This window comes from Protopterus annectens, chromosome 8.part0, assembly GCF_019279795.1.
Source record: "Protopterus annectens isolate FY-2018-M chromosome 8.part0, PAN1.0, whole genome shotgun sequence".
In the NCBI taxonomy this organism is placed as follows: domain Eukaryota; kingdom Metazoa; phylum Chordata; order Ceratodontiformes; family Protopteridae; genus Protopterus; species Protopterus annectens.
The window spans coordinates 324559006-324586275 of NC_056741.1; the positions used below are offsets into that span (position 1 = coordinate 324559006).

Sequence of the window (27270 nt, forward strand, 5' to 3'; positions counted from 1 at the left end):
CTGAAACCCCTTTAGGCCCCTGGGAAATTGTTTCTAAATCAACAGCATGGGCCCTAAATAATGAGAATGGGTTTCTGGAACCCTATAGTATCTGTCAGGCTTGACAGGAGCAGGAGGAAGAGTATCAGGGGTAACACTGGAGTCAGAGCATAAATCATCCAAAACATCAAGCACAGGAGGTATAGCTAAGGGTCTGTGTTGAGGCATTTTAAGGAAGGTTCGAAGGCGCTTTCTGGAATCAGAAAATTCCTGGCCTTGCCACTTAAAATGCTCCCTCATGGAATGCAGAACTTCCCCAAAAGAAATATCCTCAGGAGGGGAGGCCGAGGGAATGGAGTCCTCTGCATCTGAATCCTCATAGGTGTGGAAGGGCTCTTCCTGGCTTTCAGAGGGAACAGAGTCCTCAGAATCTTCATCTGAGGGCAGAGGGTCAGTGGGTTCAACCCTGGGCCTCTTATCAGGAGGAGGCTGGGATCCTCTCTCAGGATGGGCCTGGGAGCCTCTGATCAGAGAAATTAAATCTGCGGCCATGGACATGATCTGAGTTTCAGGAGTAGTCTGAGGTATGTTTTTAGCAGCAAGATGTTTGGACTTGCTGGCTGCCTTGGCACGTGTGTAGGCCTTGATAGACATGGACATCGGAGGCCTAGCCGCTCCACGTGCAGGAGTTGCCTACCTTATCAACAGCAATGGTCTCGGGCATTTCCTCGGTTTCGGTATCCGGAGGAAAATCAATAACTGGCATCGGAGTGGCCTCCGGTATCGGAGGTATCGGTAATGCGGTGTCTTCGGTTCGGAGCGGTGGAATAACTGCCTCAGAGGGAACCGGAGCACTCGCGGTTAGTTTTGGCGTGGTGTCGGTTGAAGACGCGGGCCGAGAATGTCGGTCCCGGTCTTTTCGTTTCTTAGGAGTCTGCGTTGTCTGTTGTTCCGACGGCATTGTATAATCAAATTTTTCGCCAAAAAAATCTTCAGCGAACTCCGCCCGGCACCTGAGAGTGCGCTTGTTGAAGCGAGCACAGGCGGCACAGGCCGAGACATCGTGGTCTGGGCCAAGGCAAGGGAGGCAGTAAGAGTGGAAATCCTTATGAGGTATTTGTTTACCACAAGACAAACAATTATTTACTTTTTCAGTAATTTCTGACATCGGCTGAGGCAAGAAAATGTCCCCAACGGGGTACTTGGCTTTTTTGATGACTTCGGTTTCGAAGAATACAGGAGCTGACCGACCGGCACTTGCGAACTGCTTCTGCTTCGGGCACCGCGCGGCAAGAAAGACTGAAGAAGATGGCGTCGGCTGATGCTTATATACTCCAGCCGCTCTGACGGAGAGAAATGCGACATCAGCCGACGTCGGACCCAGACTTTGGAATCCGGCCGACCGAGGGCTGCCTGAGGCAGGACAACCCATATGTTATGACTGCAGTTGCATTCTTGAAGGACATCTGCACAGCACACATACAAACCCTAGAATTAACATGCACCAAAAAGTAGTTTTGTACCTACCATAAATGTAGATGTCCGAGAGGTATGCATCTGCAGTCCTAACAAATGGGTTGTCCTGCCTCAGGCAGCCCTTCGGTCGGCCGGATTCCAAAGTCTGGGTCTGGCCTCGGCTGATGTCGCACTTCACCCAACGTCATAGCTGCAGTTCAGCGGGTATAAAGGCATCAGCCGACGCCATTTTCCTCAGTGTGTCTTGCCCCAGATGCCAGGTGCCCTCTAGGAAGGCTAAATTTGGATAAATGCAAATGTTTCCAAATAACAGAGAGCAAATAAAAATAAACATGTATATACATATATACAAACAAATACACCATAATAGATTCCCCCAGCTAGCTACAAGATGGGCAAATACCCTAGGAGTACCACAGAGGGAAGGAGGGAGGGTAATCCTGACTGCAGATGCATACCTCTCGGACATCTACATTTATGGTAGGTACAAAACTGTACTATGTCCTTCAAGGATGCATCTGCAGTCCTAACAAATGGGTAGAATACCATAGCCAAACTGGGGGAGGAGGTACTAATAAGATTATGGTGTAGTTAAGATCCCTTGCAAAACAGCAGTGGCAAAACCTGCTCGGGATCTGGAGTATAAGGGTAGATTATAATGCTTGGCAAATGTATGCACGGAGCTCCAAGTAACAGCCTCTAAAATGTCTTTGGTAGCCACTCCTCGTAAAAAAGCTGTAGTAGTGGCTGTAGCCCTTGTGGAGTGAGGTCTGATGTTTTCTGGAGTTGTCTTTCCATGGTAAGAGTAACAAAATCTAATGCAATTTCCTATCCATTTTGAGATTGTCTGTTTTGAAATTGCTTTTCCTTCCATTCCTGTTGCATATGCTACCAGTAGCTGGTCAGTTTTTCTATTGTTCTTGGTTCTATCCAGGTAGTAGCGCAATTGCCTATGCACATCCAAGGTATGTAGTAATTTTTCTCCCCTGTTCTGTGGGTTGGGGAAGAATGTAGGTAGGTGGATAGCTTGGTTTAAGGATACCCTGGAGACCACCTTTGGCATAAAAGTAGGATTAGTTCTCATGGACACTATCTTGATGGAAGATAAGGAAGGGCTGTACTGCCATTAATGCCTGTAATTCAGAAACCCTTCTTGCTGAAGTGATTGCAAGCAGGAAAGCAGTTTTCCATGATAAGTACTGTAATTCTGCTGTTGCTGCTGGTTCAAAAGGAGGGAGTGTCAACTTTTCTAGCACAAAGTTCAAGTCCCATGCGGGCAATGGTGGCTTCCTTGGTGGCTTTACATTTTTAATTCCTCTCAGAAACTGCCTGAGTAGAGGATGAGAGAAGACTGGAGGGTCCATGTTGTATTCTGCTGAAATAGCTGACGCATGAATCTTAATGGAAGAATAGGACAGGCCATTGTGGAAAAGTTCTGCCAAGTATTCCAGGATGTTGGCTATGTTTACCAGTGACACATTTTCTCCTTTTGCTGCACTCCAAATGAGATATCTTTTCCATTTTGCTGAATAAGTTTTCCTTGTTGAGGGTCTGCGAGCCTCCAAGATAATGTCTTTAACCCTTTGAGATAAATCTGGGTTATTTTGTCTTATGCAATGTTCCAAGCAGCTAGCTGCAGCGTTTTCAAGTTTGGATGCAGGGTTTTGAAGTTGTTCTGTGTTAGCAGTAAGGGAACTAGGGGCAGAGGCCATGCTTGTTCCCGAGACATACTCCTCAGTAATGGGTACCAATGCTGCCTCGGCCAGTCTGGAGCTATCAGGATGATCCTTGGGCGGTCTTCTTTGATCTTCAATAGCACCTTGTGCATCAAAGGAAGAGGTGGGAATGCATATGTTGTCAGGTTTTCCCAACTGAAAGATAGGGAGTCCACCTTCCAAGCAAGTGGGTGGTATGTCCTTGCGCAGAATTTTTTCAATTGGTGGTTGTGTGGGGATGCGAATAAGTCTATTTCTGGTAGTCCCCATTTCCTTGTAATGGATTTGAAGATGTCTGGATGCAGCATCCATTCGTGGGCATCCGTGGTAGGTCTGCTTAGGATGTCTGCTAGTATATTTTCTTTTCCTGGTACAAATATTGCCTGGAGCTGAATGTTGAGGCTCAGGGCCACATTCCAGAGGTCCATTGCCATCCGGCATAGAGGATATGAATGTGTGCCTCCCTGTTTGTTGATATACCACATAACTGTGGTGTTGTCCGTCCTTATCAGCAATTGACCCTGTTGAAGAAACTGTCTGAATGCCTGAATTGCCAGTTTTACTGCCAGCATCTCCTTTTGATTTATGTGTAGGTTCAGCTGGTCTTGAGTCCATAAGCCTTGTATGCACTTGTCCAGCATGTGTGCCTCCCAACCGAGGTCTGAGGCGTCCGTGGTGATAGTCTGGCTTGGTTGAGGGCTGTGGAAGGGCAGTCCTTTGTTCAATTGACAGGCCTGAGCACACCATCGGAATTCTTGCTTCAGGCATGGAATTATTGGAATTTGGGTTTCTAGGCTGTGCTTGTGCTGAGACCATAAATTCCTTAGGTACCATTGCAACTTCCTCATATGCAGTCTGGCATGTGGAATCAATATTATGCAGGATGCCATGTAACCCAGGGCTTGCAGGACTTTCCTTGCTGTTAGCTGGTTCTGCTTTGTTAATGCCATGAAGTAGAGAGGAAGGTGCTTCTGCTTTTCTGCTGAGAGGGATGCCATTTGATTTGATGTGTCCAGTTCTGCACCCAAGAAAGTTATCCTTTGGGATGGTATCAGCCTTGACTTTTTTATATTGACTGTGTATCCCAGGGCTTGCAGTAGATGAATGACCTTTTTCAAATCTTTTGCTAATTTGTTTTTGTTGTCCGCTTGTAACAGGCAGTCGTCCAGGTAAGGGTAAATTTGAATTCCCTGAAGCCTGCAATGAGCAATTACTGATGCCAGGCATTTCGTGAATACTCTGGGCGCAGTAGATAAGCCAAAAGGCAATGCTGAGAATTGATAATGCTCTGATCCTGCAAGAAATCTGAGGTATCTTCTGCAATTTGGTCGTATGGGGACGTGCAGGTATGCCTCCTTGAGATCTAGAGTTACCAGCCAAGACTCCTTGCCCAGCATGGGAAGAAGCTGCTGTAGGGTCAGCATCTTGAATTTTGGAACAATGAGATATGTGTTCAGAGCGGACAGGTCGAGAATAGGTCTCCATTGGTTTTCTTTTCTTGGCACCAGGAAAAGTCTTGAGTAAAATCCTTGCCCTTGTTCCATAGACGGTACCTTTTCTATAGCTCTCATCCTTAAGTGGTCTATTTGTTCTAGAGCTTTTGTCTTTTGATTTGGAGGTAGGTTTGGCATTCCTCTCTTCCTTGGTAGAGTATGGAAGTGAAACCTGTAACCTTTGTCTATTGTCTGTAAAATCCATTTGTTTCCTGTAATGTAATGCCAGTTTACTGAAAATAAGGCTAGCTTTCCGCCTAAGGGTGCTTCTAGTTGTTCCCTGGTAGGCGGTGTCAGAGCCAAGTCACTGTGATTGTCCTGTGGAAGTGGTAGTGGCTGGATCTGTGGCAGTACTTCGCTGGTTGTTAGGCTGCCACTGACGTCCCCTGTAGGCACCTCTGGATTGACCTCTGCCTCTTGGGCGCCTATTCCTGCCTCTCTGTGCTCTGGCGGTGTCTGGAAAGGACCAATTCTTGGAAGGCCAGTTCCTACTAAACCTTGGAGGCTGGACCTGTAAGAAAATAGAAGTTATGTTCTTACCATAACGTTCCATGTTAGTTGTCTTCTTCTCGCCTTCTTTCTTGCTGGATGGGGTTCGGAGCCGACCTCGGCTCCGACTCGGCCACTCTAAAAGCTCGAAAGTTGGTTCCACTGGCTCGAGGCTCCCCTTATATCCCACAATGCTAGGCGGTATTACCTCAGATCTCGTTTGTAAGCTAGGCCCAGCCAATAATAAATCCAGAACTACTGGAAAAGGGAAAAACCACCTCTATAAAAAGAAAGGAAGAAGGTGACCTGAAACCTGATGAAAGAATATATGCAAAGTATAGCATATACATATATACAATAGAGGTGGAAGAAAGAGAGGTCACAATCAAACTCCTCTAGGTCTGTCCAGGCTAGAGGGAAGGAGGGTGGGACGCAAGAAAGAAGGCGAGAAGAAGACAACTAACATGGAACGTTATGGTAAGAACATAACTTCTATATGTTAAGTTGTCTATCTCGCCTTCATTCTTGCTGGATGGGACCGCGTCCCTAGCACCTTGTCCCGGGTGGCCTATCGGAACAGACTCTTGAGAACAGTGGAACCAAAATTAGCTATATGTCTAGAAGCTAGATCCAACTTATAATGAGAAATGAAAGTGTGACAAGTAGCCCATGTAGCTGCTGCACAAATGGTATCAATAGGCAGCCTGTCTTGGAAAGCTATAGAGGTAGCCAAAGCCCTAGTCGAATGAGCCTTAGGTTTGTTAGGCAACTTTTGGCGTCTAATTTCATACACAAAGGAAAGCAGGGATGTTAGCCATCTGGAGAGTGATACCTTCGAAACTGCAAGGCCCTCTCTACCTTCTGCATAAGAAACAAACAACTGGTCAGTTTTCCTGATCTGTTTGGTCCTGTCCAAATAATATCTTAATTGACTATGAACATCTAGCCAATGCAATTTTTGTTCAGACCTGTTAGAAAAGTTAGGAAAAAACACAGGGAGGTCTATGTCTTGATTTAGATTTGCCACAGAGGCTACTTTAGGTAAGAAGGATGGACTGGTCCGTAAGGATACCCTATCCTTATGAAACAACAGATAGGGTGGTCCGACTGCTGAGTGCATGAAGTTCCGAGACCCTTCTAGCTGAAGTAATGGCTACCAGAAAGAGAGTCTTCCAGGATAGCAATTTCATTGAACAAGAAGCTACAGGTTCAAAAGGGGGAAGAATCAAAGATGTGAGAACTAAATTAAGGTCCCAAGAAGGAGGAGGAGTTCTTATCGGAGGCTTAAGGAGAAAAACTCCCTTCAAGAACGCTTTGCAAAGCTTGTGGGACATGATGGCAGAATCTGAGATGCCCACATGAAAGTTAGATATAGCTGCCAATTGAACTTTAAGAGTAGAAGGAGATGAACCTGCATGGAAAAGTTCAGCTAGAAAATCCAGAACTGTTTGGATGGGAGCAGTGAAAGGATCTAAGTCCCTTCCTTGAGCCCAATAGGCGAAACGTTTCCATTTATTTCAGATAAATCTTCCGAGTGGAAGATTTATGGAAGCTATCAAAATATCTCGAACAGAGTGAGATATTTGAGGAAGCCTGGCTAAGGTTGGAACTGGAGGAACCAAGCAGTGAGGTTCAGAGAGGGGAGGGAGCGATGTAACTGACCCGACTGATGGATCAAAAGATCTGGAACTAGGTCCAGATGCCAAGGTTGCTCCAACAGAAATTGATGTAGAAAGGGGAACCAAACCTGTCGAGGCCAGTAAGGAGCAATGAGGATCAATGAGGCCTTCTGAGCGATAGCTTTCTGTATCACTTGAGAGATTAGTGGGAAGGGAGGAAATGCATACAGAAGTCCACGGGCCAAACTTGGACTAGAGCGTCTCTGCTGGGCTGGCCTGGTAACGGAATAGGGTGAAATAATCTCTGCACTTGCTGTTTTGGGGAGTAGCAAAAGGTCGCAGCAAGGCTGACCCCACTTGAGAAAAATTTTCTCCAAAATAGAATCTTTCAGAGACCACTCGTGAGGCATGAGGATAGCTCTGCTCAACTTGTCCGCGATAAGATTGGACTTCCGGGATGTGCGTTGCAATCAGAAACCGCTGAGAAGAAATCACCCATTGCCACAGTCTGAGTGCTTCTCGACACAGGGATAGGACCTGGTTCCGCCTTGTTTGTTGATATACCACACTACAGACATGTTGTCCGTCTGGATTGCTATCGTTCCCAAGGGAAGAGAGTCTTGAAGGGCTTGCAACGCTAAAAGCACTGCTCTCATCTCTAGAACATTTATATGCAAGTGGCGTTCGTCTGGTTGCCATATGCCCTGGACTGTTCTGCCCTGATAATGCCCCCCCCACCCGATCAGGGAGGTGTCCGTTGTCAGAGTAGCAACCGGAGGGGGAGGAACAAAGGGTCTTCCCAGGAAGAGCTGGGGGGAAGAAATCCACCAAAGAAGATGATTCTTGCATGCTTGCGTAATCATAATGGTGTGGGACATCGGAAGTTGTTGGTACGACCATTGTGTGAAGAGCATCCATTGAAGGATTCTCATGTAAAATCTGGCTAATAGAAGTAGAGGGATAGCAGCCGCCATAATCCCTAGCACTTTCAGAACTAATCTGACTTTGACTCTGTTGCTGTGGAAGAGAAGAGAGACCAGTTTGCGCATGTCTGCTATTCTTTGGTCTGCGAGTCTCGCAGACATGTTGACTGTGTCTTGATTTGCGCCTATGAAGGTAATAGCACGACAAGACGACAAAACAGACTTTTCGCAATTTATTGAGATACCTAACTTTTGACAAATGCGAAAGGTGTAGTCTCTGGCTATTAGAAGAAGATGCTTGGTAGGAGCTGTGAGGAGCCAGTCGTCTAAGTATGGAAACACCTTGAATCCTTGACGTCTCAGGTGAGAAGCTACCACTGCCATGCATTTGGTAAACACCCGGGGGGGCAGTGGTGAGTCCAAAGGGCAGGGCTCTGAACTGAAAGTGACTGGTTCCCAGCCTGAAGCGGAGGAATCTCCTGGAGCGTCTGTTCATTTTTGTATAATAGTACGCATCCTGGAGGTCTATAGAGCACATCCAGTTTTCCTTAACCAATAGGGGTAGGATGGATTGTAGCGTGACCATCCGAAATCTTGTTTTCTTGACCGACTTGTTCAAGATACTGAGATCCAAAATGGGTCTCCAGTCCCCTGTTTTCTTTGGAACCAAAAAGAACTTGGAGTAGATTCCGGATCCTTGCTGGTCTGCTGGCACTGGCTGAATGGCTCTTTTTGCAAGCAACTTTGAAATTTCCAACGCTGCTTGATCCCTTTGAGCGGGTGGAACATCTGGAAGGGATTTTTTTGATTGATTTGGAATACGAAAGAACGGAATGGAATAGCCTTCGGAAATGATGGACTGTACCCACTTGTCTTGAGTTAGGGATCGCCAGGCTTCTGGGTACAGTGACAATCTTCCCCCGACTGCCTCCGAAGGTGGACAGTCGGGCAACACCTCAGGGATGCTGGAAGGGCTTATCGGAAAAGGTTTCTCGATTGCCCTGGTTCTGCGGACCCCCCCTGCCCCTAGGGCGACGTCTACCATTATTGTTCCCTCCTCTGCCTCTGGAGGGGAACCAACTCTGTGTGTCAGGCAAAGTCCCTTGAGATTGTTTGCGGAACCACATTTTCCCACTTTTCTGGCCTTTGGGGTAAGGCCTAGAAGGAGTAGAAAAACGGACTCCGACGGCAGAAAGAGTTTTGCCATCCGTCTCGCACCTCGTCAAGGTTTCTTTCACTTGACCATCAAAGAGGGATGATCCATCAAACGGGGAATTAGTGAAAGATGTTTTAAAGGGGTCCGCAAAATTGCATAGCCGCATCCAGGCATGCCGACGTAAGGCCACACCTGTCCCTGCGGCACTGCTTGCTCCATCAGCCGCATATGAGAGGAGGCGAATGGAGGAGTTAGCTATAGAATTTAGGGTAGCCAGCTGAGCGTTCATCTTATCCTGAAAACCCGCAGCAGTAGGATCCTTTAACATCTCACTCGCTTCCTTGATCAAGTCTCTTTGAAGACGAGTGAAATGACAGAGGTAGTTCAGCGAACGCATAGCAAAGGTCGCTGACGAAAACATCCGCTTCCCGTACCTGTCCATAGACCTAGATTCCTTGTTAGGAGGATGGACAGGAACTGAAGGATCAGCTAGCTCCTTCTTAGTGGCGGCAGCTACCACCATAGCATCCACAGAAACTCCCTTAGTCAGAAATTGCTTATCTGCTGGTGCTGTGATAAACTTTGAAGGTCTCCTGGGGGTGGGGTCCACAGAGTCAGGAGCCGTCCAAGCCTTTTTAGCTACCACCTGCATGAGGGGGTCAAAGGGGGGGACACCCAGGAGGTGGAAGGGCGAGAGCCAAACGCCTCAAGATACACAGATTCATCCTCCGAAGGGTTAAGGGCTGGCCAATTTCCCCTCTGTTTCAGGATCTCTAGAATGTCCGTGAAAGAGACATCTTCAGAAGGGGAATGGGGGGAACCCTCGGAATCCTCTAAATCCGTGTCAGAGGTGACAGACTCAGGTGAGTCTATGTGCTTCCTCTTGCACTTTTCTCTTCCTAGGGGGCTCCCCTGCCAATTCAGCGGAGGCCTCGGAAGAGGATGAGATCCCCACGGGGGATTCTTGAGGAGCTGGCTCTCTGTGGTCTGGGATGAGGGAGTGAGCAGACATAACCTGAGGCACCGAAGAGGGAGGGACGGAGCCGACTGTGGTGTTGAACCAGGTTCCAACACACTCCGCATGACCTCGAAGGCACCCCTGTCAGGCAAAGCCAAAGGTCCCCGCTCCGAAAAGCTGAAAACCTCCCTCTGCACCGACAGCAATGGCTCCGAGGCCGATGTCTGAGCCGAACTCACCAGCGCCGAAGCGCCGAGAGGGAGAGCGGGGTCGGACAAGGGTCTGATGCCACTCACCCCCTCGGAGCCGACGAGGGAAGTCCGGCGCCGAGATTCTTCCAAGGAAGAAATCGGAGCCGACGACGGAACCGAAGACAATTGTATCGGTTCCGACGCTACCACAGTCTCGGTTCAGCGCCCGGCCCGAGCTCAAAGGAGTCGGAGGAGGAACATTTTGAGGGATAGGGTTAGGCATCGACTGATGAGTCGGGCTCTGAAGCATTTGGGCCAGTGCCTCGGACTTAAGAAGTCGACTTACTACCCTCTGAAGGTCATGATCCGAAAGCCTCTATGATCTAGAGGAGTGAGATCTATGGCTCCGTTCAGACAGCAAGGGAGATGCTGGAGCCGAATAAACGGAGCCAAGGGACGGTGACCTGGACCTCTTTCTAAATGTCGGTTCCGATGGTCTGATCGGAGCCGACTCAGAAATTTCCAATGCCTCGGCTCCAGCCGGAGCAGAGGGAACCACAGAAGTAGCAGTTCGAGTCTCATCGGCTCCAGCCGGAGCCGATGTCGTAGTAGGCTTCGATGCCTTAGGTGTCGACTCAGTAGCTGGAGTCGAGGACCTAGGAGCCTTAGAGGGTTTACCCGAAGTAGCAGTAGGAGGACCCTCAGGCTTAAGCAAGCCCCTTAAGATGAGCTTGTTCTTTCTTTCCTGCAGGACTCTAGGGCTGAAGCCATGGCATACAGCACAAGAGTCCTGCAGGTGTAAAGGTCCCAGGCAGTACACACAAGAAGTGTGACCGTCTGTCAGAGACGTTTTCTGACAGCACGAGTCACACTTCTTGAAGCCTGAGACCTTCGAATCCTTGGACATATCAAGGAACAAATGTAACTACACACAAACACAAACACACCGATTACACTATAAACCAAAAACAGAAACTTAAACTAAGTAAATTAGCTGTTTACTGTTATAAGTCCCTACAGAAAACACACACACTCCAAGGGAATGGGAGGGCCCGAAGGCCTAAGGGAAGAACTATAAGTTCTTAAGGTAAAAAAATAAAGAAAACTAGATTAAAGGGATCAAAGACCTTTAAGGTAAGGGGGAAACTGTATGGAAAACTAAATTAAAGGGTTTCTAATCAACTTTTTAAACTATTTCCTACACTAACCTGAAGCCGGTGAAGCAACACGTCTCGATAGCTGTAGCGGCAAACGAGATCTGAGGTAATACCGCCTAGCATTGTGGGATATAAGGGGAGCCTCGAGCCGGTGGAACCAACTCTCGAGCTTTTAGAGTGGCCGAGTCGGAGCCGAGGTCGGCTCCGAACCCCATCCAGCAAGAATGAAGGCGAGATAGACAACTTAACATTCCTTGACTGTCTGGACAGATTTAGCTTTCTCTTCCACCTTCTTCAGCACCTGCTGTGCAGGGGAGCCAAACAAATTGTGTTTATCCATGGGAGCATCTAGGAGCTTTGATTTTACATGGTCTGGTAAGGACTGCTCTTTTAACCATGCATGCCTTCTGATCACTGTACCAGTCATAGCTGATCTAAAGGAAGCCTCCAGTGCATCATAGCCGCATTTTAAGGAATGATTACTGACCTGCTGAATGTTATGTACCATTTCCTGAAGAGACTTTTTGTCTAATGGTTCAGGCGAGGACAGTTTTTTAGTTAACTGATCTAACATAAATTCCTGATACTGAATCATGTGGAATTGACAGTTTAAGGCCCTAGCCGAAAGAGTAGCAGAAGTATAAACTTTTTACCCCATCTCTAAGGCCCTAGATTCCCTTTCAGAGGGAGGGTTTTTGGCAGCGGTAGCTGCTACAGCCTTGGGTCCCTGTGAAATAGTTTCAGGATCTGCAAAAGGAGCCTTATACAAATGATAATGTGTGTCCGGAACCCTGTAGTACCTGTCGGGCTTAGCAGGGGCCGGAGGAAGTGAATCAGGAGCAGTACAAGCATCATTAAATGCATCATCCACAACAGTAAGTACTGGAGGAATGGCTAAAGGCCTATGCTGTGGCAAATGCAAAAAGGTCCTAAGCCTTTTCCTAGAGTCTGAAAAATCCTGGCCCTGCCATTGAAATTGTTCCCTCATAGCATGCAAGGTTTCCCCAAAAGAAAATTCCTCAGGCGGAGAGGCAGAAGGAATGGAGTCTTCTGCATCAGAGTCCTCATAAGGGGAATAAGGGCCTTCTGGAGGGTTTGTATTATCTGAATCATCAGAGGAGTAATCTGTAGAAACTGGCTCAGGGGGCTCTGCTCTAGGCCTCTTCTCTGGAGGTGGGTGAGAGGCCCTGTCAGGGTGAGGCTGGGATCCCCTGATCAAAGAAATGAGATCCTCTGCTAGACTAAGCATTTGAGTACTAGAGCTAGGCCTGTGAGAGGGGGTCTTAGCAGGCACAGTCTTGGTTGATTTTGCTGCTTTAGCCCTGGCAAAAGCCTTAATTGACATGGATGCAGGAGGCCTAGCAGCTCCACGTGCAGGAGTAGATATATCTAAAGGAATAGTATCAGATAAATCCTGTGAACCTGTAAGAGCAGGTGGAATTTCAGTAGCAGATTCAGCCATGCTGGATGAGGCCTCGGTAGGAGGCAAGCTTTCGGCCGAAGGAAGAACCGAGGACTCTGTTTCAGCCAAAACAGAGACACTCGCGGTTGACTTAACCGCGGTTTCGGCCGAAACCACGGACCGCGAGTGTCGGTCCTTTTCCTTGCATTTTTTAGCTAATTGTGAAGTCGGATTTTCCGACGGCATGTTGTAAGCAAAAGCTGAGCCGAAAAACTCCTCAGCAAATTCCGACCGACGTCTAAGTGTCCGTCAGTTGAAAGAAGCACAGGCTAGACAAGCTGCTACGTCGTGGTCTGGGCCTAAACAAGGTAGGCAGTAAGAGTGGAAATCTTTATGAGGTATTTGTTTCCCACAAGTTAAACAGTTATTCACTTTTTCTGACATCGGCTGAGGCAAGAAAGAGTCCCCAACGGGGTACTTGGCTTTTTAGAAGTCTTCGGTAGTAGCAATCTCTGGTTCTGACCGACCGGCACTTGCGAACAGCTTCTGCTTCGGCCACGCGCAAGAAAGACTGAGGAAAATGGCGTCGGCTGATGCCTTTATACCCGCTGAACTGCAGCTATGACGTCGGGTGAAGTGCGACATCAGCCGAGGCCAGACCCAGACTTTGGAATCCGGCCGACCGAAGGGCTGCCTGAGGCAGGACAACCCATTTGTTAGGCCTGCAGATGCATCCTTGAAGGACATCAAAAAAGGTCAAAAACCTCTAACTAAAATGGTTTTCTGAACACAAATAGCAAGGGGAAACTGACACTAATACCTCTAACTTAAACGGTTTTAGCGCAAACAACATAGGACAAAGAGGACTAGGTCCCCTAACTGAAATGGACCTAGCCCAAAAGAACAGTTAGCGGGATACCACAGACCACAAACACATTACCTGAACCAAAACAACACTAAATAGACACTAGCTATGAAAATAGCTTTTTGTTTGCAAGAAATTTTCTCAAATTAGAAAAAAAGGTACTTAGCCACAGCCAAGAGCGAGACCACATCAGAGCTACACAAGCGGCAAACGAGATCTGGGGATATGGAGCAGTGCACCATGTGATACCTGCTTAGCCCAGCCAACAGAAGACTTTGAGCTAGAAAACTCTGTCAGAGTCCGAACCCACGGTTAAGAATGTAGGCGAGATTGGACTACATAACGTCACTTATTTAAACAAAGACTGGTTATTGCCTTCGTTTAATAAAATATTAAACTTCATCAGAAACCATCTTCATGAAGTTACTTCACTATATAGACCTATAAAGCATTCCATTGGCTAATTCAACATTAATAGAACAACCATTAAGCTAAGAAAATTTACAAAGAGTTCTTGAGATTTCAGCTTAGTCCGTCTGCCAGTGTATTCCATTTTCCTGGCATGAATTGAGCTTGTAGGTGCACTTGGTAGCTCAAGGCCGTGTTTCACAATGCCATGGCTAGTTTGCAGAGGGGGAAGGAATGTGTAGCCCCATACCACATAACCATGATGTTGTCAGTCTTTACAATTAGTTGTCCTGGAAGAAAGTAGTGCTTGAAGGCTGTCAGAGCATTCTGTACGGCTAACATTTCTTTTTGATTGATATGTAGGTGCATTTGATTTGAGTTCCATTTGCCCTGAATGCACTTCCCTGCCAGGTGAGCCCCCCCATGCACAGTCTGATGCATCTGTAGTTAGGGTTTGGGCGGCAGGGAGTAGTATGAATGGCAGCCCCTTGCTTTGGTGGCAGGCCTCTGCCCACCATAGGAACTCCAGGTGTAGGCAAGGTATGATCAGAATGATTGTTTCCAGGCTGTGACAATGTTGACGCCATAGACTTTTTAAGAGCCACTGTAGTTTCCTCATATGCAGTCTTGCATATGGAATTTGAAGAATGCAGGAGGCCATGAACCCTAAGGCTTGCAGTATTTGTCTTGCAGACAGCAGGGTTTTTGTAGCCACTTGTTTGAAGCAAGTCACCAAATGAATTTGCTTCTCTGGCGCGAGGAAAGCCATCTGGGCAGTTGTATTCAAGCTTGCACCCAGGAATGTAATCTGTTGGGAGGGTACCAGTTGAGATTTATTTTTGTTTATGGTGTACCCCATACAAGTTAGAATCTTTTTTACAAACAGATGATTTAGAAGAATGCCCTGGCTTTCTGCCTGAATTAGACAATTGTCCATGTATGGATATATTTGAATATTTCTTTGCCTGCAAAATACAATTACTGGGGCCAGGCACTTTCTGAATACCCTGGGCGCAGTAGACAAGTCAAAGGGCAGTGCAGAGAAATGATAATGAAAGTAGCCTGCTTTGAAGCGTAGGCATCTTCTACAAGATTCCCTGATTGGGATGTGCAGGTATGCTTCTTTTAAATCTAGAGTTACCAACCAGGCGTCTTTGCCTAGCATAGGAAGTAACTGAAGAGTCAGCATCTTGAATTTTGGAATGTCCAGAAAGGTGTTTAAAGTAGACGGGTCCAGAATTGGACACCATGATTTGCTTTTTCTGGGTACCAGGAAAAGCCTGGAACAGAAACCTTGTCCCTTTTCCTGTTCTGGTACCAGTTGGCTAGCCCCCTTATTTAAGAGGGAAAGTACTTGTTTTTGAGCCTCTGCCCACTGATTTGGGGGCAGGTCTGGCCACCCGTTTGGTGTTGGCAATGTGTGGAAATGAAATATGTATCCCTGGGACAATATTTAAAATCCATTTGTCCTGGGTTATGGAGTTCCCAGTTTTTTGCAAGAGCAGCAATCTTTCCCCCCAAAAGGGCGGCTAAAAGGCATTGAGACTGTAACATAGGGGGGTGTCTTGTTATTTACAGATTTGGAAGTGGAGCCCCCCATTGCTTAGTTCTGAGAGTCCCCTGGGACTGAAACCTGGTGCTTTTGGTGTGTCTGGGTTTGGCTTAAGAGGATCTGGAAGGAGCTGGAAAGAACCAATTCTTAGTAGGCCACTGCCTAGTAAATCTTGGAGGTTGCACTTGTAATAAATCTTTTACAGTTTGTATAGATTTAGCTTCATCTTCCATCTTTTTTAAAACTTCTTCAGCTTTATTGCCAAACAGGCGGTCCCGATTTAAAAGAGCATCCAACAATTTCGCTTTAACATGATTAGGCAGAGATTGCTCCTTAAGCCAAGCATGCCTTCTAAGCGCAGACCCAGTAACAGCAGCCCTGCAAGAGGCCTCTAAAGAATCAAAACCACATTGCAAAGTATGTTTTACAACTTGTTCAGCAGAATGCAATAAATCATGTAAATCTTTATTTTCCACACAGTCAGAAATCATCATTTTCTGTTTAAGCAATCCAATAATATGCTGTTGATATTTTAACATATGAAATTGGCAGTTTAAAGCCCTGATTGCCAAGGTTGCAGAAGTATAAACCTTTTTACCCCATCTATCCAGCGCCCTGGAGTCTCTATCAGAAGGGGTAGGATTTTTAGCAGTAGAAGCCTTAATGCCCTTAGGCCCCTGAGAAATGGTTTCAGGATCTGCAACAGGATTTTTGAAAAGGAACTTGTGGGACTCCAGTATCTGTCGGGTTTACTTGGAGCAGGAGGCAGAAATCAGGGGCCATACTGGATTCCGAAAACACAACAATGTCTAGTACAGGAGGTATAGCCAAAGGCCTATGCTGAGATAGAAGAAAATCCCTAAGCCTCTTTTTTGAATCAGAAAATTCCTGACTTTCCCAGTGGAAATGCTCCCTTAAGGTATGCAAAGTTTCCACAAAAGAAAAGTCCTCAGGGGGGGAAGCAGAGGGTAAGGAACTCTCTGCATCAGAATCCTCATAAGTAGGTATGGACATATCCAGGTCATTAGAAGAGTCAGAAGAAACAAGAGTCCTGATCAGAAGATTCATAGTCAAGCTCAGCCCTAGGCCTCTTAAGAAGGGGGGGTTGACTATCCCTGATTAGAGTAATTAGATCTTCAGCCACTTTGATCATTTGCTTTTTAGGCACAGGGGCCTGAACATGTGGCCTGGGCATCGTTTTTTTAGACATAGATTGAGATTTAGGCCTTAGTATTGAAGGTGGAGTCGGTTTAATATGAAAGTCTGTAGGCCTGAATACACCCTCAGATGCCGGTGCCTGCACAGCGGCTCTGGACCCATCCGATAGTAGAGACATCCACGGGTTACATAGGTGAAGTATCTTGCGGCATACGGACTCAGAATCCGAATGGGTCTCAGTAGAGGCCTGCAAGTAAGAAGTAGCGGGTATTAGGGGCTGCGAAAGCGCCTCACTGAGTACCGGCGAACTGGCGATTGGCTTAGGAGAAGTGTTGTCAGTTTTGGACCTAGACGGCCTGTCTTTTTCTTTGCGTTTTTTTTTTTTTTTTTTTTTTTAGGTATTCCGGTAGTCTGGTTGCTAACCAACGACATTACTGGATAATTAAAGCGAGAGCCAAAATATTTAGAGGCAAAAATATACAGACGTTTAATAGTGCATTGATTAAATTTAGCACAAAACCTACAGCAAGGTATGTTGCGGTCAGGGCCTTGGCAAGGAATACAGTACAAATGAAAATCTTTACGAGGTATTTGCTTTCCACAAGTAATGCAATTATTAACTTTTACTGACATCGGTAAGGAGCAAGAAAAAGTTTCCCCAATGGGGTACTTAGCTTTAAGTTGAAGACTTGGGTTCAGAAACTCAAAAACGAAAATTTCAGGAGTCGGCCAACCGGCACTTGCGAACTGCTTCTGCTTCGGGCACCGCACGGCAAGAAAGACTTATGTAATTGCGTCGGCTGCATGTTTTATACCCCTGACTTTATGGAAGAAGCGACAGCAACCGACACAGGACCTAAGACTATCAGGCTGACTGAAGGCAACCTGCCAGCAGATTACCCAAATGTAATGACTGCAACAGTGAAACACGAAGAACATCCACAGTTGCCTGGTCCAAATGGGAGTCAGCACATTGATCTTTGGGGGATTCCCTCTGAATCTTCAAAAATACCATGGAAATTACTAAAATGGGTTGGGAAAGGCATACAGGAAATTTCCTGTCCAAAGAAAAGAAAATGCATCTGTCTTCCTTGTCTTCTTTGCATGGAATCCTGGAACAGAATCTTGCTAGTTGATTGTTCAGAGAAGAGGCAAAGAGGTCTAACTTGAGGAATTCCCCACAGATCGATCATATCTTGGAAGACCCCCGACCAAATTTTCATTCATAAGGGTCTGCTCTGGTCCTGGTCAGTTTGTCTGCCACACCAATATTGCTCTGATGGAATACATTCAGAATGAGTATGCTAGGAAGCTATAGCCGAAGCTAACATGGCTAGTCTGTGAAGGAGTTATGACCAGTTTCCACTTTGCTTGTTGACGTATCACATGACTGTGGTACTGTCCAACTACTTGAAGAGGTTCCAAGGACCAAAGAATGTTTAGACAGTTGAGCGTCTTGATCACGGCAAGCATCTCCTTGACATTAGTGTTCCATCTGTCCTTGATGTCAAACACCCCCCCCCCCCCATACACACTTATTCATCTTGAAACAGCTCAATAAGCAAGTACAAGGCATCTGCAGTGACTGACTGCTTTGAAGCAAGGAGGGAGAAGGGGAGATGGGGAGGCTTGGACATCTGTGTCTCCACCAAATGATTACTCTTCTGACAGACCTCAGCACCAGGACTTGAAAAGGACAAAGGCCACTGGTGCTGGGACGAGAGAGATTTCAGATACCACTGTACCTTTCTCATGTGGAGTCTTATCAGTGGTATCATGAGAATCATAGATACCATGGGACCCAAAATCATGAGGTATTCCCTCACATTGACCAGAGTCAGAGTGGAAAACCTTAGAAATAGATCTTGATACAGATCTATATTTTTCTTGTGGAAGAAAAGCTCTTGGAACTAAAGTGTCTAGCTGACATCCCAGGAACACAATCCTGTGTGAAAAAGAGTAGAGAAGACCTTTGAATGTTCTCTTGGAATACCAGCTTGTGCAAGGAGATCTCTCACGTAAGAGATAGACTCCTAATACTTTTGGAAAAAAAAAAAAACTCTGAAAAGATAAGTCATCCAATATGAAAAATGTGCATACCTGTAGCTTTCAATGAGCTACAACTGAAACTGGACACTTTGTGAACACTTTTGGTGCAGTGGACAGTCCAAAGGGTAAGCCAGAGAATGGATGATGTGATCCAGGCACACAAATCCTTAAGAAATGTCTGAAATCTGGATGAATAGGGATATGATAAATAACCATCTTTTAAGTCTAGTGTTAGCAGAACACTTGAAAGCAGAAAAAGTGACAAGCTGTAAAGTGACATTTTAAATTTGGGCACCATCACAAACAGGTTTAGAAAGAAGGGATACAGAAATGGTCTCCAAGCAATTTTCTCTCTGGCACTGGGTACATCCTTGAATAAAACCCTTTCTAATCTTGGAAGGAGGACTGTTAAAGCAAGAGCACAATCTGGAGGACTGAGAATGACCCTCCTGAAAATAAGTACCTTCCTCCCACTGCCATCTGTAACTTACATGAATGTTTTTTAGGATTGTCTGAAACTACATTTTGCCGAAGATAAAAATGGAGATTCAGACTGTTAAAAAGGGGGGGGGGGGCATTGTGGGAGGGGGTGACAAGGTCTAGTCATTCAGACTTGAACTATCGTTGGTTTTGGAAGGTAGAGACCATTTTGGAACCCCTTTCTTCTGAAATGTTTGTATTTTGTTGAGACTGTTTATTCTGCTTTTTGCTAAAATCGGATTTAAAGATGGAAATTCACTTGGAAATTTTGAAAAAGGACTGAAAAGGAAATTCCCTGGATCAGCAGCCCCTTTCATCATACTTCGATCACATATGCAACAGAGAGCCCAAACACAATCTCTATCCAACAGAACATTTAAAATCTCATTTTTATCATCGGAGAGGTCTGGGAATGCAGCCATGCAAACCTCCTCAAAACAGTACAAGTGGCCATAGTCCTGGAAGTACCACCAACATAGCCATACACACTAAACAATGAATAGTGACGTGTGTAAAAGAAGGAACTTACTTAAAGCAGATTTTCCTCATAATAAAACTGCAAATAAAATATTCCTCATACTTTCACAATTAGTCAAAATTAACATACAGGCCTGACTATTCAAAATTCTGAAAATCAGCACTGCAGAAGTATACAGTTCTCCCCATAACTATCAATTTCACATCCTTATCACAGAGTAGGACTGGAATCAACTAGATGCTTAGCAAAAGTGGGATCAACTACAGCTACATCTGCTAGGTCAGGTTTGGAAATGGTATAGAAAAATTAACACTGAGGAATGCTATACATTATAACTGCCTTTTTAAGGATAGCTGTAGGACCTGGAAAATCCTTCTGTAACAACTCAGTATTTTTGACAGACTGAGAAACCTCGGTGTTTTCCCAAGGAAAACAAACATTCTAGCAGCAGTCTCAGAGAAAGAGAACCCACTAGAGGGAGAATCAAACTGAGCTCTCCTCGGAGTATGAATCAGAAATCTGAGGGAGAAAATGTATCCATCGCTGTACCTTTCTGTTTAGATTCTGAATCTTGACTAAATTCAGGAAAAGAGGCACACCCTCTTTTCTTTCACTAGAAATTACTTTACGAGGAGGTTATATAGCTTAAATTCAACTCTGAGCCAGACCCAGTAAACTACTCCTATCCAAAAAATTTGACGGAGAGTAGACAAAGGCTTGGTTTTGTTTCTGAGAGGAAAAAATGGGACTAACCATGTTATTTAATGGCAGCAGCAGCTTCGCCTGGGTGCAACAGTCTGACATAACAGGCAAAGTTCCCTATTCCTTCCCCCAGGACCAACAAGAGTGGTACTCCCTTGCCCACTGAGGGGAACCCAAACAGCTGCAAAGTATGTGGCTAATACCTGGTCCGTAGTGGCTTTAGGTGCTATACTAGATGGATCCTGGGTAAAATATGAGTGGTCTGATGCACAGTAAATGGCCACAGCAGTCACCCACTTTCAGTGAAGATAAACGGTTAGCCTTTGTCTAAATTGCTTTTAGTAGTTGACAGGCAGACCAGTCAGTCAAGGGATCGGTAGTCTGCTCCCATAGTCGAGCCAAAAATAGTGCCTCTTTCCAGAGAAAGATAGCCAGCACGTCAGTAAACATTACCAGTCTTAGAAGTTACTTTTGACAGAAAAAAAAGCAATAAAAGGCACTTTAAAAGACAAAGCAACCCCAAAAACGGTAAATTCTCCACAGAAAAATGTTTTCAGTTACTTTACACCCCTTTTAAATTGGCAGGGAAAACAAAACCATCATTTAAAATGGTTAGTCTCTTGAAAGTCTGTTAAAATACAAGACTCATAGCTTTAAAATAACTTTTCTGAAGAGTAAAGTGATAGAACCGCAACATATGAGAAAATGGAATTTTTCTCTCCCAAAGGCCGCTTATCTGCCCAACAAAGGAACAGCACAAGTCAGATCATTCTTGAAGCGTTTAGAGGAGCTTACTCTTCCGTGGCAGTAAAACTCTGAAGAGGTACGTACCCAAACTTGTCTTTTAGTCAGCTCCACCTGAACTAACAAGTTTGGGTCCATGGATGATGCCCTGGAGCTTTGGAAGTTGACCAGCTGTTATACCCTTGGCAGGATATAGCCCCATATAGCTAAAGCTACTGCAGCTGTGGTCAACGTAATGAACATCAGCAGTGAACTTTTACAAGCACTGTTATGAGATTGGTTAACAGTTGAGTCATTGTCTGATGAGAAACCCTTAAAGACACAAGCAAGATATTAAGTTTTTTTTTTCTCTTAAGCTCACCCACCTAGAATGATAACTGATGTGGTCCCATCACCAACTTCCTCATCTTGAGTGCGGCTGATCTCAATCATGGACTTGGCTGCAGGGTGCTGTACCTGGATCTAAATGGCAGAAAGAATAAAAGTGGACAAAAATCAAACAGCGTTACAAACTCAATTTTTTTTCTACAATCAATGCACTCACATCCTTAGCAACTTCTTGTATCACTAATTCATAGGCAGCTTGTATGTTAGGCATCAAATATTCCACTAAGATACTGTACAGCCCAACAGTAAAAGTCACTGTGAATAAAAGTCACAGCCAAACAGTTGGGGGGGGGGTCCAAAATCATGTCCACAATTCAAGAGCTATACTCCAAGAAATCTTTGTTAAAATGTTATGGAAACATAAGCACTCAAATAGCAGGCAAGACATAAAATGCCCCAACAGCAAACGACTTTCAGTAACAGCTATACCTTCCTATGCATCATTTGCACAAACGCCAACCACAATGTTCCATGAAAAGTAAAACATTTCAAAATGTACGATAAATTTAATTTTTGTTGTTATTCAAACTACAAAATTCTTAATGTTTAACAATAACCGAGAAGGTAAGAAAATATTACTTTTTTCTTGCTGTCAGCAAACTTCATTTTATTAAACAAAAGTGAGAGAGTCAAGTGCTAAAGCAATTTTCAGAAGCTTATCTGATACTAAACTGTGTTGGATTTTAGACATGCTGCGAGTTTCAACATTAACCAAAGCTCTGCCTCCATGTTTCCAAATTCAAAAGCAAACGGAAAAGCAAAGTTGCCTATATCTTGCTTACTCTTAACAGTGCATATGCAAATTCCACACTACCTCAGTGGCAGACTGGTTCTTTGCCTGCACAAACTCACATTGGCAGCTTTCTAGAGCTCAGAAACCCCTCTGACTCTCTGTGATAGGGGACAGGCTAAGACTCCCTCATAAGGGAAAGCCTAACGCTGTCACAGAAAGTCGGTTATTCAGGCTTTTAGTGCACATAGGAAGAACCAAGTAGGATTGGGGCAAGAATTGCCTGAAGCAAATCTGCAGCAAGAAAACAACTAACAATACAAGGGTGGTTACTATTGAAATACACAGAAAATAAAGGGGGTGGTGGGTGGGTATTGCAACTGAGGCAATGCAAAATTCAAACATCTACTGTCACAGGTAAGGAGGACTTGCGCAACTGTTCATTCACACTGCTTCAGTGGCATGTGTGTACATTGGAGGGGGAAGACTAAAGATCCAGCAGCTCTTTGGAGACTAGCCCTCATGCTCTGGAACTTGACAGAATCCAGTATGTATTGTTCTGTAAAAGTATGAACAGAGGCACAGGTTCCTGCCCTAGAATGCTTCTCGAGTCCACTCCTTTCCAATATACCACCAAAGAGGATAAGGCTCGGGTGGAATGTGCCTTGACCTTGCCTGAAGTACATTTACCATGGTAGGAGTAACAAAAAGCAGCAAATAAAAGAAAGGAAAAACAACCAATGAACAATCATTTGCTCAGAGACAGGTTGACCCTTCTTAGCTTGAGAATAGGAAATAAACAGCTGTCAAGCCTTCCTGAAGGGCTTAGTTCTGTCAAGGCAGTACCTGAGCTGCCGGTGCACATCCAAGGTTTGCAAAATCTTCTCTCTTATTTTAAGGTTCTGGAATAAAAACTGGGACATTGATGGCTTGACGCACGGTAAATTCAGGAACAATGTTTGGCACAAAAGGATTAGTGAGTAAAATAACCCTGTCATTGTAGAAAAATCAGAAAACAGAGGTCCTTCATGAAAAGTTGCAGCTGAGTGACTTACCCTGCAGACGTCAGAGCAATAATCAAAACAGTTTTCCAACTGGTGAACCTCAAATCAGCTGAAAATTAATTTCAAAAGGAGAAAAAAAAAGGTTATGTTCTTACCATAATGTTCCATCTGTGTTGTCAATCATTCATTCTTGACTGTTGGGTTTCGGTTCCATCCTCGAACGTTGTATCAAGCTTGTGCCGGCTCTTCCCTTCAATTCAGATAGAGTTCTGCAGATAGAAATGAAATGTGGAAGCTTTGTCTGAGCAACTGCTCTACTATGAAACAAGGACTAATTCTGAACCTCCAGGAGTCTTTGGGGGGTGGGAAGACAAGAATGAAAGATCATCAATAACACAGACGGAATATTATGGTAAGAATGTTTTTATCTGATGCTGTCAATCTTCATTCATTTTTGACTGTTGGGAAAAAGTCCCTAGCTACTTTATGTCCTGGGAAGTCCTACGGAAGGAAGTTCCTGAGTACCATAGAGCCAAAGGATGCTCTTCCCCTGGAGGCCATATCCAATTTGTAATGAATGATAAACATACGAGGGGTAGCCCAGGTGGCCACTGAGCAAAAGTCATCCATAGAGGCTCTAGAATAAAAAGCTACTGAAGTGGAAACTGATCTGGTAGAATGAGCCTTGACCTTAGCTGATAGGTTCAGCTTATTTTGGTCATAAACAAGGTGATGCAATCTGTTAACCATTTCAATAAAGTAACTTTGGAAACTAGTTTCCCCAGTAGACTACTAGAAAAGGACAGGAACAACTGGTCTGACTTAACAATTTTGTTTTATCAAAGTAAAAGCATAATTGTCTGCGTACATCCAACAAATGCAAACATTCTCCTTTGTTTGAAAAGTTTGGGAAGAAAACTAGAAGGCCTATGGATTGATTAATACTGGAGTCTAATATTACTTTGGGTAGAAAGGAGGGGCAAGTTCTAATTGATACTATTTTTGTAAAAAATGATATATAGACGTTTCACACACAAAGCTTCTAATTCTGATATTCTCCTGGCTGATATGATAGCCACCAGGAATAGGGTCTTCCAAAATAAAAATTTGATATCACAGGAGGTTTCAGGCTCAAAGGGCTAATGGACCAAGCTTTGCAAGACTAGCGTTAAATTCCAAGGCTCAATGGGTTCTTTAAAGGGTAACTTCAAATGTATAACGTCCTTTAGGAAGGTTTTACAGAGGCAATGAGATATTGAGGAAAGGTCATTGGAGCTCAACTCTAATGGTTGAAGCTGAGGCTCCCGACTGGAATAAGACTGACAAGTACTCTAATACCTTATTAATAGAGGCTGAGAATGAGTCAAGTCCTTCTATGCGAGAACAAAGCACAAATCTGTTCCATTTACTAAGGTACAGTTTTCTGGTGGATGGTTTATGAGAAGCCAGAAGCATCTTTTGTACTAGGGAGGATAGATTACTCTGCCTGGCAATTACTGGAAGTGGAGGTACCAAGCAGTCAGCATGAGACTTTGTAGGTTGGAATGGACAACTCACTGTGGATGAGACAACAGGTCTGGAGCTGGATACGGAGTCCAAGGGCAAAGAGCTAGCTGAGACGAGAGAAAAGGGAACCAGACTTGACGGGTCAATAAGGTGCAACGAGGATTGCTGTGCTTCTCAACCATTGGGCTTTCTTTAAAACCTGGGGGATGAAGGGAAAAGGAGGAAAGGCATAAAGCAGTCCCAGGGGCTAATCGTGTAGGACAGCATCTCTCAGGGACTCCTCCTGACTGGAGGGGTATGGACAGGCCAAAATAGCTGCTGCATTTGTGGTTCATGAGAGAGGCAAACAGGTCGCAGCACAGCTGGCCACATCAACGAAAGATCTTCATCACCACACTGAGAATAAGAGACCACTCGTGAGGCAGGAGTATGCATTTGCTCAATTTGTCTGCAATCAAGCTGGAATTCCCCGGAATGTGCATTGCTATCAGAAGATGGTTGGATGTGATCGCCCATTGCCACACACAGAGCTTCCACGACAGAGGGTAGGATCTGGTTCCCCCCTGTTTGTTGATGTACCAGACAACAAACATGTTGTCTGATTGGATCACAAGTGTCCCCCCAAAGGGAAGGCAGATTGAAATGCTTGCAATGCTAAGAGCACCACCCTCACTTCTAGGACATTAACATGCAAACTGGTCTCTGAGGGGACCAAGTGCAGTACAGTTGTGTACATGTACCATAAATGTAGATGTTCGAGTGTATTCACTGTTGCAGTTATCACATTTGGGTTATCTGCATGCAGGTAGCCCTCAGTCAGCCTGATTATCAAAGTCTTGGGTCCTGCATCGGTTGCTGTCTCATCTTCCATGACGTCAGGTAGTCAGAGGTATAAAAGCATGCAGCAGACGCCATTACATCAGTTTTTCTTGCCCCAGATGTCAGGTGCCCCCATAATGGAAAGCAATTAAATACAAGATTACACCTCCAACAAAAAAGCAAATACACCAAAAAGCTTTAAGCATAGTAAACAAGAATAGAGGTATAGTCAATAGAAGTCAGGGGGCTGGAGGGAGGGTAACCAGGAAAGCAACAGTGAATACACTCTAACATCTACATTAACGGTAAGTGTACACAACTGTACTATGTTCTTCGTGTTTCACTGTTGCAGTCATCACATTTGGGTAGATTCCCAAAGCTAAGGATGGGAGGAGGCAATTAGATAGTATTTTGGCCAGCTAAAAGGCCCTGCAAGACTGCACTGGCAAAGCCAGCGCTGGATTTAGAAAAAAAAATTGGCAAGTGGTAATGCTTGGTGAAGGTATGTACAGAACTCCAGGTAGCAGCTTCTAGGATGTGCCTGGTAGGGACACCTCTGAGAAAGGCTGTAGAGGTAGAAGCAGCCCTGGTTGAATGTGGTCTTATCCCCTGTGGGGTAGGTTTTCCATGGTGCTTATAGCAGAAAAGAAAGCAATGGCTTATCCACTTATAAAAAGTTTGCTCTGAAATGGCGTTCCCCTCTGCCCCTGCAGCAAATGCCACCAGCAGCTGTTCAGATTTCCTGAGAGGCTTAGTCCTGTCCAAGTAAAATCTAACTTGTCTGTACATGTACAAGAAGTGCAGTAATCGTTCCCCTTTGTTCTGTGGATTAGAAAAGAAGGTTAGCAAATGAATGGACTGATTAAAGACCACACTGGATATCACCTTGGGCATAAAGGAGGGATTGGTACTGAGGGACACCACGTCCACATGAAAGATGATGAAAGGCTCCACTGCCATGAGGGCCTGTAATGCAGACACCCTTCTTGTTGCAGTGATGGCTAGAAGGAAGGCTGTTTTCCAAGAAAAGAATTTCAACTCCGCATTTGCAGCTGGCTCAAAGGGAGGAAGAGTGAGCTTTTCCAATACAAAGTTAAGTTCCGAGGGCTCTCCTGGGTGGACTTATGTTTTTGGCCCCTCTGAGGAATTGCTTCAGCAGTGGATGAGAGAAGAGGGGTGGGTCTGTATTGTAATGTGCTGAAATGGCTGAGGCATGAATTTTGATGGAAGAAAAGGAAAGGCCCTTGTGAAGCATCTCAGTTAAGTATTGAAGAATATGGGGTAAAATTGGGTACTACTGTGCCCATCCAGAGTTTGGCTCCCGGAACAGAATCTGTTCCATTTTTCAGAATAAGATTTTCTAGTACTAGGCCTCCTTGCTTCCAGAATGACAGCCATCACTTGCTTACTGAAGGATGGTAACGGAGAGGTCAGGTAATTAACCAGGCTGCAAGGTTCAGGGTTTGAAGCTATGGGTGCAGAATCTGGCCTTCCTGCTGGGACAGCAGGGCAAGGGTCTGAGGCAGGTGCCATGGTGCCAACAGTGACACTGTGCAAGAGGGGGTACCAGTGTTGGCGTGGCCAGTCCGGTGCAAACAGTATTGTCCTTGGTTTGTCCTGTTTGATCTTTAGTAGCACTTTGGAGGGAAGAGGCAGAGGGGGAAGGCATAAACTGATAGGTTTTTCCAGGTGAAGGACAGTGCATCTACTCCCCAAGCTTGCTTGTGAGGAGCCCTTGTGCAGAATTTGTCCAATTGGTAGTTGAGGGGAGGTAAAAAGGTCCGTCTCTGGGCTCCCTCATTTGTTTCTCAACATGTTGAATATCTTTGG

The 27270-nt window shown here is 45.2% G+C and overlaps 1 protein-coding gene across 1 annotated transcript in view; it reads right to left on the reverse strand.

The window, feature by feature from the left end:
• CCT3 (chaperonin containing TCP1 subunit 3) overlaps positions 1-21592 on the reverse strand; it is a 1145726-nt gene extending 1124134 nt beyond the window's left edge. Inside the window, 2 exon segments of the mRNA XM_044079187.1 lie at positions 21360-21456; positions 21539-21592. Coding sequence (XP_043935122.1) covers positions 21360-21456; positions 21539-21592 — 151 coding nt within the window.
• Positions 21593-27270: the final 5678 nt, after the last annotated feature.